Source organism: Erithacus rubecula, assembly GCF_903797595.1.
Source record: "Erithacus rubecula genome assembly, chromosome: 17".
Lineage (NCBI taxonomy): Eukaryota > Metazoa > Chordata > Aves > Passeriformes > Muscicapidae > Erithacus > Erithacus rubecula.
Genome location: NC_136669.1, coordinates 8,603,545 through 8,621,357, shown reverse-complemented (window position 1 = coordinate 8,621,357; position 17,813 = coordinate 8,603,545). Strand labels below are relative to the sequence as shown.

Genomic DNA, 17,813 nt, shown 5'->3' with positions numbered 1-17,813 from the left:
GAAAGATCATTAGTAGAAGATACACAGCATAGAAAATATGGAAAATACATGAAAATTAATACATGGACTCTTGAAAGAATTATTATTTTCCTTCAGTAAATATCTAACTTGATTCAAAGCAACACTTATAAAACAAATTATTCTCTTCTCTGCTTTATTTTAGCTCTAACTTACTAAATTTCAATGTTAAACTAATATGCTGAAAATGAGGTTAACAAGCTGAAAGGCAAATCCACACTCTTCTTTTTAATTGTAAAAAAAGGTCACTTGTACAAAGCAGTAGTCTTCCCTCTTTTCAGTTATTTTTCAATTAATTGGTTTTCTGTATATTAAATTTAGGTTTCCTCAAGCATTAAAGCCAGTTTTTAATCTTACATACATAATTTGTTGAATACCATGAACATGAACTTTTAAGATAAATTGTCCCAACCGACAGCAAACAAATGAAAAGCAAAAATACATTACAAATATAATGATCAAAATGTATATTATTATTAATAATAATGGCTTATAATTGTTAAATATTTTCTAATTTCACTGCTACTTGATGAATATATATAAAAATAATATTTGATTTTATGACTTTTTAAAATCCTCATTCAGCTGAAATTCTGTTTTCTTTTTGCATGTCCCCAATGCAACTTTGCATTTGAACATGATCTCCCTGACTTCTACTGCAGTAAATGTGAAAAATATGCATCAAAATTAATACTTCTCTGTATTTTATTCTGCATTACTCTCTTCTAGTTAAGTTCCCTCCTCTGAGCCCCAGTACTTTGCATAGCAAAGCACTGGACAGTATTTTGGCAGTCTGCAGGAGTGATTCCAGATCATCCTGCAGAATATGGTGTCCTCTTGTGATCCTGGAGGTTCCCTAAATTTGGGACATGTAACTGAACACAAATTTCAGTGCTGGTTTCAATTACAGCAAGACCTTTGATGCCTCTGTCATTTACAATAAGCACATCACCTTCATTAGCCCCACAGTACAGAGAGCATTGAAGGGATGCAGTGAATAAACTCATCCAGCTACTGATCTGAAGGATATAAAAGCATCAATGCTTTTCCAAAAGCTTCAAAATTATCATTTTTAGCCATTTACACAGGGAGGACTGTTTTTTACCAACATGTTATTTGGGCATTTAATAACACTGAGGAGTTGCAAAGGATATGAAAACCATTGATTAATGTAAGAGATACTTTTGTTACTGAAACTTTCTTTACATTCTTTAGGACTGATTTAAGATTGTATTGATTAATCTAGAAATGGCAAGACAGCTCCAATTCTATTAAAACCAGCAAAAGTAATACCACAGAGAAAAAATATCCATTGGCATCCAACTGCATATTTAAAGGTAGATGTGCTTTGGTAGCCACTAAATTTAAAAAGCAGTACTGAAAAAGTAGTATTGGCAATATATCTTCTAATGTTGATTACCAAATATTTCCATGTGTAACATTCTGCACTAATCCTCATCCTAAACTGAAAGTTCTGCAGAATTCCAAGACAGACATTCCCACATGAATTAATTAATTTTATACTAAATTTTGAAACCTTCCTTTTAAACCTTCAACTGGCTGTGGAAAGCAGGGCCATCTCAGGGCCTTTAACCCATCTCAGTCACACAGCACAATTATTATTTTCCACAGACTACAGCAAAAAATGGTACAAATTTCAAAGAGCAATACATTCTGTGATACACACAGAAAACAGCCCCTCTAAAAGAACAAAAATCTTCATGCACAATGTGCTGTGCAAATAAACTGCAGTGTGACAAACTGAGCCTTGCTCAGCTGAGGTGTGTCACTCTGAGACTTGCCAGGTCACAACCACACCACTGCCCCACATCTCATCACAGGAGTCTTTCAGGAGAGCCAGGGATGGCACTCACTTCTTACTGTAAAGAAAAAACCCTTTTTCTGAGATCTGATAGTGGTTGTGGGTTTATGCAAGATTAAGGTAGAATTTTGGCTCAAAGCTAAAGCACCAAAAGAATAAACAATGCAAATTTTTTCCTGAGTTGCTCCACTGATAATTTTGTATGCATCAATTGTGCAACTGAAGTTGTAACTCAATTAGTATTTAAAGTAATTAAGGATGAAAGAGTATAAAAAAAAGCTTAAAAGGCGTCTTTTGTAATTTACTGAAGTGGCTGATACTCCATCACTTCAAAAAAGGAGAATTCGTTATATAACAAAGAAGAAAATGCCTGGTTTCCATGACAAAACTGTCCACTAAAAATTAAATGAAAAATGCATGATCTTCTCAAATGAAAAAAAGCAGAAAAGCTCCCTAAAGTACTTCCATTTCCTCAGCAGCAGGCAATGAACTACATTAACTGGACTTTATGCCAAGCAAACAGACCTATGGATTTTATTGATAAATTTCATCTATATTTTTATCACCACCACCCACCCCAGATTGGGTGCATCATTGCCATTTCACATGTGCCAAACTTAACTACTCTTTTTACAAAATACCTGGGAAATCATTGGAAGTCAAAGTTACTATCTTTAAACATTAAAAATCCACATTCACTGACATCTGAATGCCAGTAAGGAATTTCTAACTTCTATTTATTTTTGAAAATTTATATTATTTCATACAAATTAGTAGAAATTATTTTCCAACACAGATGAAGGATGATTGTGGCATTTTAATAATATATGTGTTTCTGTGGTCTTAAACAAAACACAGTGCCATGAAGATCTGAGTTCTGCAACTATTATGTCAGCTGTCTTTTGATGACTACGTGGACCACTATGGTTGGAGATTCTTAGATATTTAATATAAGAACTCAGTGATAAAAAGGCAAAAAACAGTAAAAAGAGAAAATCCTGTGTAAAAGCTAAGAAAATGGATTAACCTTAAAAACTCTAATTTAATAATCCAGCAGTTCAGTAAAGATGTTTTTAGTCATAGGCACAATATATTGGAGATTTTACTTCTGATAGCTAAATAAAATTTTCCAGATGAGTCCTATGCTGCAAAGGAAAATTGCTTCAATTACTCCTTAATCCTTACTGGACTTGTAGGGTACATTGCAATGTGCATTTACACTCTTGATCAGTTTAAAGTTTTGATGACTAAGATTTAGTTACATGGTACTACATACTTACTACATACATACTACAATATTTACTGTTTTATTTCAAAACCTTATAGATAGGAAACCACAAATTCCCATTTTAAAATGGAAGGGCTGAGACACAAAGACACAGATTACAGGGATTAAGTACCTAAACGTCTTTAAAAAGCTGGTTTAAAGAACTTAAAAGTGTTGGTGAAGAGTGCAGGAAATTTAAGGAATTCAGATTGATACTTCTTGAAATTTACAGCACTATTTAAAGAATTACTCACCAGTGTTGATTGTTGGCATTGTTTTTTGAGACAAATGGAGAAGAGACTTCATTTTACATATAGGGCTGTCCAGTAAAGCTTTTGAGGGTTTGTGCATTTGTGTACATCATCAATATTTCATTCAATAAAACTTCTCAGTAAATGGAAAAACCAATGCATTACCTACATCAGTGAATCTCCAGCTGGCAGGGGGAAATCCTATAAAAATAGCAGGTACTAGCAAGTGTGAAAATATTTATGAGTCACCTCATTTTTTGTGTATAGATAAGAGAGGTTTTTCCCCCAGCTTTTACTGATACTGTGAGTTCTTTCAAGTACCTTGTTTCCAATGGCCTTTTTTGGTGGGAAGTTGAAAGTCCTCACTTGCTGGTACTTATTCTGTAATTTATGATGCAAGCTTCTGAACTCTGCATACCTTCGGTAGACATTCCACTCATCGTCCTTTATCCTGATATAAACCTGCAAAACACAGACAGGGAAGGGAATAATATAAAGACAAACAGGGCTGATGTTTGTCCTTCACTCTTTTTAAATCCCCCTGGCTCAGCACCTTCATGTGCAGTAACACAAGCTCCAGGATCCCACAGCCACAGATCCAAGTCTGACTGCATTTGCTTTTGCTGTTGTACAGGTCATTTAACCCCATTCTCTCCCTCCTCCCTTTTCCTCCTATTTCTCTCTCTTTCTCCTATTTTAATCAACACAGCTTGCTCATTTTAACATGACTCTGGGGCAACCATGGCAGCACTTCTCGTTACCATGGTTTCCAGCATATTCTACTACCCAGTGACCAAAGGAAAAATCATTTAATACCACTATGAAATTGATTTCTATGTCCTCAACACAGTTTTTCAACTTTGTAAATTAGCTTTGCAGCATCAGAATTGCAAAACCTAATTTTATCTGAAGTATGAAACTTAATTTACTTCCTAACAAAATTACATTGAAAACTAAACTAGAAATTTTATTGTTTGGAAAATAAACACAGTTCATTCTTTCTGCTTGTATAGGACATTAAGTATAATTTAACACAGCTGTAGTTTTTGTGATTCTGTTTTTGTTTGCTGCTCATTATTTCATGAGCCTATTACCAATTACATGCTAAATATTCGCTTTCTCTAGGAAAATGTCATGCAGAAGTGAAATATACTTACAGAAAACTGAGATTTCACTCTCCTAGGGAATGACACAGTTTAAAAGAATGCTGAAACAGCACAAGTCAGAAACTATAAACCAAGCATGAGAACTGAAGATCCAGAGTGACCTTTCCTTTTGCTCCTTCAATGGAATCTGTAGTTTATTCATGTGTGTTAATAATTCCAATATTTTACACCAGGAATTAAACTGGCACAGTACTGATGACACTGCCTTCCCTTGCAGTTCCAAAACCCCCAGTAATTTAGTAGTAAATTTTAAGGCAAATACCAGGACAACACTTATGGAAAAAAGTAACACCAACCACTGTCACACAAAAGAGTGGGCAGTAACAACTGTATTTTTGTGGAAACTAGATAAAAATAAAGATTGGTTTTTGATGTGGCCAATTTCAATGCTAAATTGCAGTGTTTCCTGGTGAATGAAGCATGGTCCTTCTTTCTGCCTGAGATATTGCAAATCCTTAGGAGAAAAAATTCAATTTTTCTTAAGACTGGTGTATTTCAGAGATGAAGTTCTCTCTTCAGACACTTAGTTTCTACAACTTCTAGGAGGCTTCTTTGCAACAAAATACAATATATTATGCAGAACACCATGCAAGTTCTGTCAAATTAGAATATTTCAGTATAGAAAATATTAATATATTTTCTACAGGAAGACTATAATTCCAAAAAAAGGAATACTATAATTCCAAAATTAACACATGTAAGAATTTAAAATATTCAGTGTACTGTGAATTACAAACACACATATGTAAACAAAAATTCAACTAGTTTTGGTAACAAGAATTCAGATAGTGTCACGATGGAATCACAATAGTAAGTCTGCAAGAAGTATTCAGATTTCTTTTTCACATTGAAAATAAAGCCAGGATAATTAAACACCTACAGAACCATCTGTTTTAACAATTGACTACATCTTTGAAGGCAAATGCAGGAATATATATAATACAACTATTTTGCATAATTCTAAACAAATTTATTTAATGTAGTAAAAATTATATTAAATCTTTATTCACCCAGCTCTAAGCCCTCTTCTCCCTACCTATTCTCACTTCAACCAATATATTGTTTGGAATTCTGTATACATTCATGTGTCAATTTCTGGGGAAGGGGGGGAGGGGTGGAGCAGGGATGACAAAAAAAAGAAGCTTAAATTATTTTTAACAAAGTTATTTAATATGGAAATCCTAATTTGACTAAGCACTTATCTTTGCACATGTGATTTGGTGAATCATGCAGTTCAACATTACCTGTTAAGATGTAACTCCCAGTTAACTAACTAAGGAATCCTGTACACTGTAATTGAAAATTTTCAGGACTGCAAAAACATAGATTGATTTCTTAGATAAAACTATTGGAAAATTTCTTACTGTTCTTCCATGTACATAGGTATTGATTTCATTTAGACAGCAAGAAATGAAAATGCAACATTTGGAGCCCTGTGCCATATTGAATTTATTGACAATCAACTAATAGACTATGAAAGGTATATTAAAGCTCATGATGCAGCACCCATTTCAACTTTTATTATCTCAGAGGGGAATACTATTCCCAAGCCAAGGGATTGCTACGCACTTAATGCAAATTCAGTTGGGAAATCAAACTAAGTAAACACTAAATATAAAATTATTTTTATATACTTATCCTAGTCTAGTGACTGAAGGCATATAGTTATCTTAGGGCCATATTATAGAAAGTTGAAATGACTACTCTCAGGCTTACTCTCAGATCAATTTAAAAGATAAATTCTAAATAATTTCATTTCCTTTCTGATGCCCCTGTTTTTCTGATATCATCCAATTCCTAACTTACTTAAATAATTTTCAGGGTGATGAAAATGTACAGACTAAATCAAAATCACCGTTAGAATATTTATGTGTAGACAAAAGATTTCACTTTAATATTGTCTTGAATATATAAAAATTAATTAGTTAATTAGTTTCTGTTTGTAATTTAGAAGTATTTTCCACTTGGATCTCCCGTGTAAAAATTGATTAGTAACCTTCCTGTAGCTATGAGCTATAGCAGCTCTAAGAAAAATTTCAGTCAATAAGTATGTTTAATGAATTAGTGTGTTATTTTCTCATCACAAACATGTCTGATGTAAGAGATTTGGAAAGCAATAGCAATAACAATAGTAATTTAACAGTATTTATCAGTCTACTACCTGCTAACTTAATGTTACTGAAATGCCAAAAATCTTCAGAGAAGTGCAAGTTTATAATTGCATAGTGAAATGAAAAATCCTGCTCCTGTGGTCCTGGAGTTTGAGCCAAACTGCAGCAGTTCCTGCCCAGCTGGCTTGGTATGTGTACTTAGTTGGAAGAAAAATGAGGTTTTGGGGTTTGTTTGTTTTAAGATGTGTGTTCACAAAAGCATATCTAACTTTTTTATTGGTGTAATAGTGAGTCAATATTGAAAATCAGCCATTGATTGTTTTTTGTCAGGTCTAAAGGAAGTTGCTAAGGTCTTTATAGGGAAATTATTTTTATAATTGGTTCTTTTCCTTCCTCACCAAAAATAAATTAATACAAACTACCAAAATAGGTTAAGAACTTTTAAGCAGTTGAGTCAAAAATGATGTTAGCAAGTCCAGGTAATAGACTGACATAGTTCATCAACATTTACATATGAAAGCCTGAGGAAAATAAAGGACAAATGCCAAAATTCCAACTTGCTCCAGCTCCAGTGTACACAGGACAACTGCCTGTCATCAACACTCATCCTGATCTGCAGAAGTCCCATGTGTGTGCTTCTCTTTTCTGATGCAAAATATAGATTAGTATATGAGTATTCACTTTTGTGCCTCTCTCCAGTATAGCTGGCAGCAAGAGATACTGAGATATTATAGAGCCTTCTCCTGTTACAATGACATCCATGGCTGTAGAATTCCAAGATTAAGCATCAGGACAGATATTCCCTAAACAAAGTTACTCCTGAATCTTGCCTGCAATCATGGCTCACATTTCCTGGAAGTAATAATACATAATGAAAAATAAATTCTGAGACAGAGAACTCTATTGATGGGAGCTCCACAAATACAAAACTGCTGAATTCAAAGTCCTTGTGAGTTCATGGACCATTCAAGAGGGTAGGGAATAATGTAAAGGGAAGGTGAGCAGTGAAAACTCTACTAAATCACATATAAAAATGGCACAAGATACAAGGAAATTCAGGATATTTCAGCAGTAGAACACTCCAAAGGACAGAGAGAATACTGGGAATGTTTGTAAAGCATCCTATGCTTTACATAGTTTTGAGCTTGGAAAAAAGTGATGGACAGCATGAGGATTGCAAAGGAGACTGATCTGCACTAAGGAAGCTCCTGTGACATTTACCAGCTAAGTAGGCATTACAAGGGGATAAAAAAGGGTGAGAGAAAAACTACTACTTCTGAATTACTGTAATTCTTTGTATTACTGTATTTCTAAGTTCCTTTCCCTCACTAATAAGAAAGGGTTTTCTGGAGAGCCTCTTGTTTGTTACATACTTTCAAATCAATGTCCAAGCATGTGATAACAAAAAGGAAATTCAGCAACTGCTTTGGTAGGGACAATCCAATCAGTATGAACACAAAACCAGAACATGTTAATTGGCACCATTATTTTTTGATGTTAACTCAGCTAAATTTGACTGGTGAATGTTTCCCTTATATTTGCTTTTAAATAAATACAACAAATACCACTGGTCTATAGCTTTACACTTTGGATAATAAAAGGTTTTTTTAATTCTTAAAACTCTGGTTCAACTTTAATGTACATCTCGATTATTCAGAAATATGAAGTCAAAGAGATTTTGATCAAAGTTTACCATTTAAGAAATAATTGTTTTCAGGGGATTGGAAATATCTTTTTTCCTTTAGAAAAGCACACTATGAAATGGGAATAATGTATTTTAATCTATTTAGGTTTTATCAAAAGTATGTATTTCTGCACTCAAAACATACAGAAGAAGCAAAAAGTATTCATGAAAAAAAATAAGAACTAGTTTCATTTTACTTCAGGACAATGGGATTCTGTTAAGAATATAAATTCAAGCTCAACTCTACAAAGTTACCTCTGAAGTGTGAGAAATGAATACAAATGCAAGTTATATTTTGAGAACAGCTGCAGGCCTGCATTTATGGTTAAGTTCCCCCTTCGAAAATGATTCAATTTAAGAATTTTCTGCATAATGAAAAACAAATGGAACAATGAAACTTTTCAGCTGTGATAGTAGCAGCTTTTTGTGTGCCATAGAGACACAACAGGAATTAGAGTGAACAAGCTTTTATTTCAATATGACCATTTTATCCACTTGCACAAAAACTACAGATACTTGAATGTAATTTATGTTAAATCTTCAAGTTTCTGTTATTTAGTTCATAAAAATGAAAACTACAGTGTCAAATATATGACACAACAGACATCAAAGCAGGAACCTTAAAAACAGCCAATATTGTTCCACTAAAGAGAAAAATGTCACACATTTTAGGCTTATCCACTCAATTACAGACACGCAGTGTAATGATCACTGTGCTTCTGCAGCCATAGCTCTGCTTCTATTCACCAAAACAGCACTAAAGTGACTGGCCACTAGAGAACAAAGGCAGCACTGCCTCCACTTTTGTTGCATGGAATCAATATTTTTTTCTTCTTTTTATATGCAAATCAAATCAGAACAAAAAAAAAAAAAAATCACTCAATAGCATAATAAGCTCCTTTTGACAGTGAAATATGACTTATAATAACCCAAGATAATTAACGTCGTTTCACAAACATGCACTTTGAACCATACAGTCTTTGCAATGCATGACAACCACTCAGGGAAAGAAGTTTCTACAGAAGAGAAAATAGGTAAAATTACAAAAGTGCTGCCTTTTTCTCCAAACAGAATATGGTGAGTGCTCAGGCAAGGGAAAGGAGGCTATCTCATCAGTCAGTTTCTAAAATACGTAACATAACTAATATTAATTTTAGATATTTATTGAATATAAATTCTGCTTCTTTCTGCAGTAGTTATAAAATAATCTGAAAATAGAAATTCTACTTTTACTTTCCTAGGATTTTTTGCATCCAGCACTTCAATAAACAAATCAATGCAGTAAGCTGTAATTCTGTCTCCTTTAGAAAAAGAAATAATTACAGAAATCTCCAAGGACTGATCTCATCTTTGTATACTCCTTCAATCCTAGTTATTTAAAATTTTTTTCTGTTTTATGCTTCCTCTTATGCTTCTTTGATACATCCTTGGGTCCCACTGCAGAAAAAGTGGGATATTCAATCTCTTTGGCTCATACACTCTCAAAAAACTCTGAGAATGACAGGAGCCACATCTTTCTTTCAAATTCTCCCAATCATTCCAGTTCATTTTCTTCTCTACTTGCCCTGAGCTGCAGAGAAATGGAATATGATTAGAAGACTATTTATTTCTCCTTTTTGCCTGCTTAGTGCTGCAGCTGCTGAAGTCATCCAATTCATCATGTATCAGGAAAATAAAATGCAACTTTAGGTTCAGTTTTTTGAGTTTAGCTTGTTGCTTGCCTTTCAACTCTCAGATGCCTTCCATTTTCAATCTTTGAGGAAATACCAAGGCCATGCTGGCTTGTGATTAAATTCAAGTTGGCAGATCCTGGACTGTGCTTTCCCTGTTTCATCTCTCACACAAAGTATTTTCCGGGCACTGTCCTCCTCAAACATTTATGGGTATCAAATACTGTTCTCCTCCATCTTTTATGTTGTGTTTCTGTGAAAATTCTTCCCTCTCCGCTGCAAGGACACTGAGGGGCTGGAGTATGTCTAGAGAAGGGAGTGGAGCTGTGGAAGGGACTCAGCCTGAAAAAAAAGAGGCTCAGGGTGAACCCTGAGTTAGTGATGGCCCTGGCAATGCTGGGGAACAGTTGGACTCAATGATCTTAGAGTTGTTTTCCAATCTAAATAATCCTGTGATAAAAGCCCTTTCATAGGAAAATGTATTTCTCTTCCTTCACAGAGGAAATGCAGAGGAAAACATCAGGTTTTAAATAATTTAAAGTAATATAAAAAGAAATATTGCAAGCAAATATGTCAGTCAGTACTAAACAGCAAAACTGAAGACAGTAAAAGGAATAAAAAAAAATTAAGAAATGTTTATTGATTATAGTCTTAGGGTATCCTATTCATATGCAGATAGTAACAGTCTTGTCTGATTAGCATATTAATCTTTAAACTTATTTGGTTTATAATGTAAAGTGTTCACTGCTCTGCAAACAAGGCGGATTTGCAAGAAGCCATTTAAATATTGATATCATTTTAGGAATCATAAAATCTCAGTTTCATTATCTTAAGTGTCAGGCATTGGTAATTATAGCAACAAAAGGCATGACTAATGGCATTTGCTGTACACTTCACAGGAAAGTGGAATCCACATATATACAGAAAACAAGATACTCTACAGTTGAGGAATATGACAAAATAATATTACTGCAATAATCAACTTGCTTCACACACTGAAGAAACTGCATCTAACTATCACCATCTAGAGGTAAAATGAAAATGATTGTTTTTAATTCTGATTTGGATTCTGTCTGTATGCCCATGAATATATTAGACAAGAAATTATTTTCTAGTGGTAGGCTGACTGGCCAATGTCTGTGACACAAAAGAGATGGGAATCAAACTGCACAGATCATATGTAGCAGCCATCAGAAAGCAACCCAGAGAAACTAGGTTGTTTCTCTCTACTAGAGAAAAGTTATTTGGAAGAGAAGACTTTTGCCACCATGACCCTGGCTTCAAAAGTCACATAATATTTAAATTGTCTGTTTAACAGACTAGCTTTCCTTAAGTGCCACTTTGTACAAAACAAATTAATTTCTCCATATATGGCTGCATCCTGTAATGTTTATAACTATTCAGTCTGACACTCAGTAATAGCCATCAGAAACTTTGTAAGAGAATAAACCTCTGAACCTTCTTCTGGATAACAGCCTGATGTTCTTGCTGTAAGACATGGTTATGAGTGTCTAGTCCGAGCTCCAGTCACAGCCTGGATAATTTCATCCACTGCAGTCCAAACAATCCTTATGATTTGTTGATTGGTAATAAAGACATCAATTGGTCATCCAATTAATTTTTCTACTCAGGTGCAGAATTAATTGTACTTGTAATCTGTCAGTGTGAATGCATGGCAAGACAGGAGTCAAGATCTAAACCTGAAGCAAAACAAACTTGAGCAAGTACAAAGAGAGAGGATGTGTTCTGAAAATATTTAGAATGACATTGCATGCACAGAAGATAAGTATTAGTTGGAAGGAAAGATATTTTGTCATCATACCTAATATTTCCTTTTAGGACTAAATTAGTCATTATTAGTACAACATTACAAAGGCAACTCAAGTTTAGGTTAAAAGATCTCCAAGTTTCTTGCACCCTGCTCTTACAGCAAGGCACAGTGATCTCAATGGTTCAGAAAATTCCTTGTAGAATTATGAAATATATTTTATCCAGAATACTTAAATATAAACAAAAGGTATAGTGGTATTTATTATTCCAAAATATCACCATCCAGAGATTTCCTTAAAAAGGAGTTACATCCTTGTGTTTGGATTGATTTTTCTTCAATTCAACTTAGCTCAATTATTTTCTAGACCCATAAAACTTTTAGTACTACCCCCAATTATACATTGTGGAGAAAACCACTGTCATGTACTCATTTTGAAATTGCAAGGCTATAATGTCAGTGGATGTTCCAATCTGCATTTTGAAACAGCTAAAAATGTTCCCATTTCCTTCATTATTTGAAATATTGCTGTTGTATTCCCCTCTCAGCTGCCTTTCATGCAGACTGAGAATTTCTAATATGCTCCTTCAGTGAAAAATCTTTTTTTTCACCCATATTTTTTGCAGTTGATATATTTCTTTGGAGAGGAGTAGAACTGCCACAGATAAACCAGAGATTATACACAGCACAACAGCTTTTTCCATTTGTCTATCCCTTTCCTAATCATTTGTAACAACTTGAGTTTTAGACCTCCTTAAATTCTTTTTAAAATTATGTCAGATTAGCTACTTTAAAATCTGTGGTATGCAAGCCAGAAGCTATTTATCTGTCACTTTTCAGCTATTTCACCTTTGAATTCCTGGTGCACTGCATGTGGAGATTTATGTTTTATTTATTCAATAAGATCTGCTACTGGCATTTCATTTAAAACAGACAGTCTGCTATTCTCCACAAGGAATAATCCAGAATAAGAATAACCCATAACAACTCCATGGTGAATAGAGATTATAAAATATGCATTTTTCTGTTACTATTTTATATTCTGAGAAAACAAGGGAAAAAATATTTTTAATTGAACTCAATAACTGCACAGAAGTGCACATTCAATTCTAAATAGCTTTTCCCCTAAAAATTTATACACCCTTTAATTGTTGTAACATCTACAGTTGAAAGACACAGATTCACAGCTCTGTTATTTTTAAGACAGTAAGATAAAGTGCTAAACTGGGGCACTGAATTATCTGCTGCTCACAACTGTCCCCTTGAACTCAGCCATTCAAATTGAGCATAAAATTTGGCTACGTTTCCAGAGCTTGTTTTGAAATCCTTAAGATTCATAACCAGTTAATTCTGCCAGTTAAACATTACTGCAAGAGTGCAGTGTAACTCTGCAAATACAGAGGTCTGATTGAAATTTCCACATCTAATAGGATTCATTATAAAATGCTGCTTGGTTTCAGAGTCCACAGCCTTACTTCAGAGCTTGTCCAGAATCCTTAATCTTTAAGACAAATTAAAGAAACTACTTGATGGTTGAAACTATGTGACAAGGATGCTGGTGCTGAAAACTTTTCCTGCTATATTTACTGAAGAGCAACATCTGGGTTTTTTTAAGGAAGAAAAATGCACTGATTTTGAGCATCCAAAACAGATGTTAATGTGATGCAAAAATAAATGCTCTTCAAAACAGCATTACAAATCTACATTAAATTTAAAAACATAAAATTAAATTTTAAAAAGCAAGCATAATAAGAAAACTCCTGCAGAAGTCTTTTCTTATCCTGTCCAGGTCAGGCCCTCCTGATAACCAAATTAACATATTATTAATTTCTTTTCCTGATTTAAGAAGCAGAAGTGCAAAATTGCCATTGATTTTGAAGAGGCACAGCAACCCATAATTATTTCTCCTAATTCTTATATTCTTCAGAAGCTTTTTTTAAGTCCATGAAAACAGATAACACACACTGTGGAACTGATAGGTTCATAGTTTTCCAAACTACTTGAGATGCTCTGCAATTGTTTCTACCCTCTTCTGACCATTTCCAAGATAAATGATATGTACACAGTAGTTTATTTTCTGCTACAAAATACCTATTTATAAACGAAAAGGGACAGAAGGGGCACAACAATTCTAAAGAGCATCAACAATAAGTGTGACATAGCAAGTCTCCCCTGGCAGAGTCCTGCTCTCTCCATCAAGTGAAGTGCTCCAGAGACACACAATTCCAAATCAGCAAAGGTTAACAAGGTGGCTCATCAGAGGAGGGGGGAGAAGGACAATCTCTTTAGCTTTCTAATAACAGAAAATGCAGAAGAGATCAAGCCATCCCAGAAATACACTAACATGAACTGCCTTTGGCACTGGCCAAGGCTCATGCCCTTTTGCAGTACCCTCATTTAGTAGCAGCATCTTACCTTGATAGTATCACATGTATGATCTGATTTTCAGTTGGGTTAAGCAGCTGAGGGCTAATTTCTAATTAGCCTGAAGTACAGTTGCAAGTATTTAGCATATCTAAAAATCCCGCTTCACCAAACCAAAATTTCAAACTTTGCCTGCTCCAGATGGCACACTTTAGCTTTCTCCAAAGTTCATTTGATGTCTTTTTCTCAGCATTAACTAGCACAACCAAAAGTCAGTTTTTACATCTGTTCACTCAAATTCTCCCAGAGAAATATGAACTCCAAAAGCTATTGGTAATAATCTCACTCACATCAACATTCTGTAATATTTGATATACCACAAGTCCTTTCTCATGCAGCTGATCCAAAGTGTTATACATGCATTTTAATTTTCTGTCACTGGAAAAATAAACGATAAGGAAGGAAAAAATTTTTGTAGATTCAGAATTTTTGGTCTTTTGGAAATACTTTGCTTCCTTTTTTCCTGGTCTGAAAAGGCTTAGCCTTCAAATACAAGTTCTTTTATTTCCCTTAAAGACAAGTGACATCTAACTCTCTACTCACTTCAGCAGATTTTTGGGTAAAGTTCTGAACCTGTTGCAAATTGGGAAGCTTGATTTATCTCAACATTTTTCCTTTAGAATGTGCAGAACACCTACAGTATATGTGAATTCTGCATGCTTTGCAGGCTTCCACAACCCCACTTAATACAGTGAAGTCCAGTCAAACTGCATGACAAATACTGAAGCCTTTAGTAACCTAATTTGATACTAAGTTACAAGTAAAATTAAAAATACATTAAATTCTTCAAAGAATTCACAGAACGGGTAAAGTTGGAAGGGACCACAGTGGGACATCTGGTCCACCCCCCTCTGCTCAAGCCAGATGAAAAACCACACAGAGCAGCTTAGGAAAGAAGCAGTAAAAATCAGAGCTCCTCTAGTGGACATGGAACTGCAACATCATTTGAGTAACAGATGGGGTGAGATATCAATGCTTTTAAGAATTTCTTTGTTGGCAGATTTGTGTCTGGGTTTGAGAACCTGTAGCCAGTGACAGCAGAGTGGAGAAACATGTGAAAGCCAGAAAGACAAAAATAATTACACTTGTCAGCAAATTAGGTTTTCACACACCTGTGCATCTCGATTGATTACTCAGTGCTTTTGAACAAATTACTAACTGTTCCCATCATGGTGGCTTTTCTTTCCACTACCTCAAATCTTATTTTTCATTGTCTTTTACTGGCCTAAAGGTGGGTGTTTTCCTGTATTTTTCAACTACCTGCCAACACTTCATAAATGATTCAAAATTCTACAAAAAAACATCATTCAGAGTGAGAGGAATGTTAACAAGCTTCACCAATCTTGTTCAGAACTAAGTACATGTGGCTGAAATGAAAGTGGAGAAATTTTGCAGCTGCTAACAATCCACAAATAAAGAAATATAAACAGCCTAGGGACAGCACATTAGAGAGTGTTTGAAGTTCACCCTGCCTTTCTATCTGCAGGGGGTGTCACTGCCCTGAAACCAAGAATGCAGGAACCAAGGAAGAGTATAAAATTTCAAGTCAGGCAGAAATACAAACCCCTAAATTCAGACCTGCCTGAATCAGAACATAGTGTGAACATGTTCAATAACACACAGTGAAGAATTGTTTCATTATTCAAGATGTTTTCAAGTGAGCTACTAGAGCAAACTATCTATCTGCCTGTCAAGCAATGCTCCTGGTCATTGTTATCACCAAAATTGAAGCAAAACATGTACATGCACACTGAAGAAGGCTTTCCTGATTAATATTGAATTGTTACATTCCCTGACCAATGGAGTCATCTCATTAGCATGCTTTAAAAGTATTAAACTACTACAAGTCAATCCTCAAAATATGCTGTTTGAATAATCAACACAATCCTACAGATGCATATATATGAACTTACTGCTGCTGCTGCTCATTAGCTGATCTCTAATGAAATTATATGGAAAGCTTTAAATTATTAAAATGTGCTACTTCAGGCAGCAACTTATACACAAAATCCCTGTAAAACTGGATCACTTACCTGATAAACATGGAATGCATTGGCAGCTTTACCACGCAGAAAAACTGAGGGAATCCAAACATTAATAAGAGCACGATTTGATCTGAGGAGCAGAGAGAAAAACTTAAAATAGGAAATCATATTTATGTATAAGAATTGCAAAGCAACTACATGCAATGATTTAGATAATGATCAAAGTGATCAACAAAGCAACTTAACATTTCAAATGAAGTAACATTGGAGTAAGATTGGAGTTCTGCCTGAACTTTTTATATGTTCTGAATCTAAAAATGTTCCCTAAAATTAACCCAACTGAAACAATTCCTTCTGCAGGTTTTCTGGGGTTTGGGGTTTTTTTCCACAGCATGCATTTGACAACATTTGATTATACACATGAAGCAAAAATTATTCACTTCAACAAATCCAACATTTTCAGCCACAAGCCTTAGCTAAAGTTCATTAAATAACAAAAGAGCACTGCACAATTATGCAGAAGCCATTTCCATCCACTCTGTCATCCATCTCAAAATTTCTATGATTCAAACATCAGCTACATTTTCAGCCTCTCATCCACAAAAGCAAGATTCATTAGTTTGATTACTAAAGGCAAAATTCCAAATCACAACACCCTAAAATGATCTGGGGTCGGTTGTTTGTGGGGAGTTTGGGGTTTTTTGCAAGAACTGATTAGGATCAATTCTGTAAAAATTAGAAAGTCCATCACATGATGAATAGCAACCAGCACCCATCAAACCCAAAACACTAAAACCAGTCATTTCTTGGTGTTCTGGCAGAATCCCAAGACCTAGGATACTTAAAAAGGACTCCAAGAAAATCTCCCTAAATCTAACTCCCAGAGTTCAGCATTATTAACTACACTGGAGCATGGACTGTGCAGCTCTCCATCCTTTTCAATAATGGAACACCACAGCTAAGCATGCAGTTATTTGAAATAATATAGAAAAAGCAAATTATTGCTTTTCACAATTATTGCTGTTCACAACACAAACCCAGAGATGGCATGAAGAGAAAAATTTGTGAATTATGAAACTTACATTTCAAAATCTGATAAACTCTGATCTTCAGATGTTTGACTCAAATCTCCAGGGACCTATATTTACAAAACAGAAATAATTTCCACACAGTGGCTATTATGTTTTCAATTAAGAAAGCATAATATTATAAGGAAATTACAATTTAACAGTCAATTTTATAAATGCCAATAAAAACTATTACTGACAAGCAATAAAAGAAAAACAAAATTCTGTAAGAGGATTGTGAACATATCACCCTTGTGAGTCCTTTATGTTAGAATTTGCTACAGTTTTGTAAAGAAACAAGTTGGGGTTTGTAAAAGTATGTAATTGTGAAAGACACAGAAAATGCAGGAAAAAGCATCATTATTAGGGCTTTATGAGCAAGGATGCTAAAACAAAGTACTTTGTGTGTATAAGCAACTTAAGGGGAAATACAAAGCACATAAAACCTACTGATTACTTTCTTTTACAACCAATATTCCATTAAGGGAAGGGCACATGAGCATTTTATTTCAGGTGTGCTCTTACAAAACATTATATAAGTATAAAAGTTCATAATGATGCAATGATGGAATAATACCTG

At 34.5% G+C, this 17,813-nt stretch overlaps 1 protein-coding gene across 3 annotated transcripts in view; it reads right to left on the bottom strand.

Moving 5' to 3' along the window:
* Positions 1-17,813, bottom strand: part of SNX29 (sorting nexin 29) — a 102,843-nt gene that overhangs the window by 45,090 nt on the left and 39,940 nt on the right. For all 3 annotated transcript variants that reach the window (XM_079320707.1, XM_079320705.1, XM_079320706.1), the window contains exons 17-19: positions 17,249-17,304; positions 16,215-16,296; positions 3,680-3,820 (exon numbers count right to left, since the gene is read on the bottom strand). In XM_079320707.1, the coding sequence (XP_079176833.1) occupies positions 3,680-3,820; positions 16,215-16,296; positions 17,249-17,304 (279 nt within the window). The remainder of the gene's footprint in view (positions 1-3,679; positions 3,821-16,214; positions 16,297-17,248; positions 17,305-17,813) is intronic.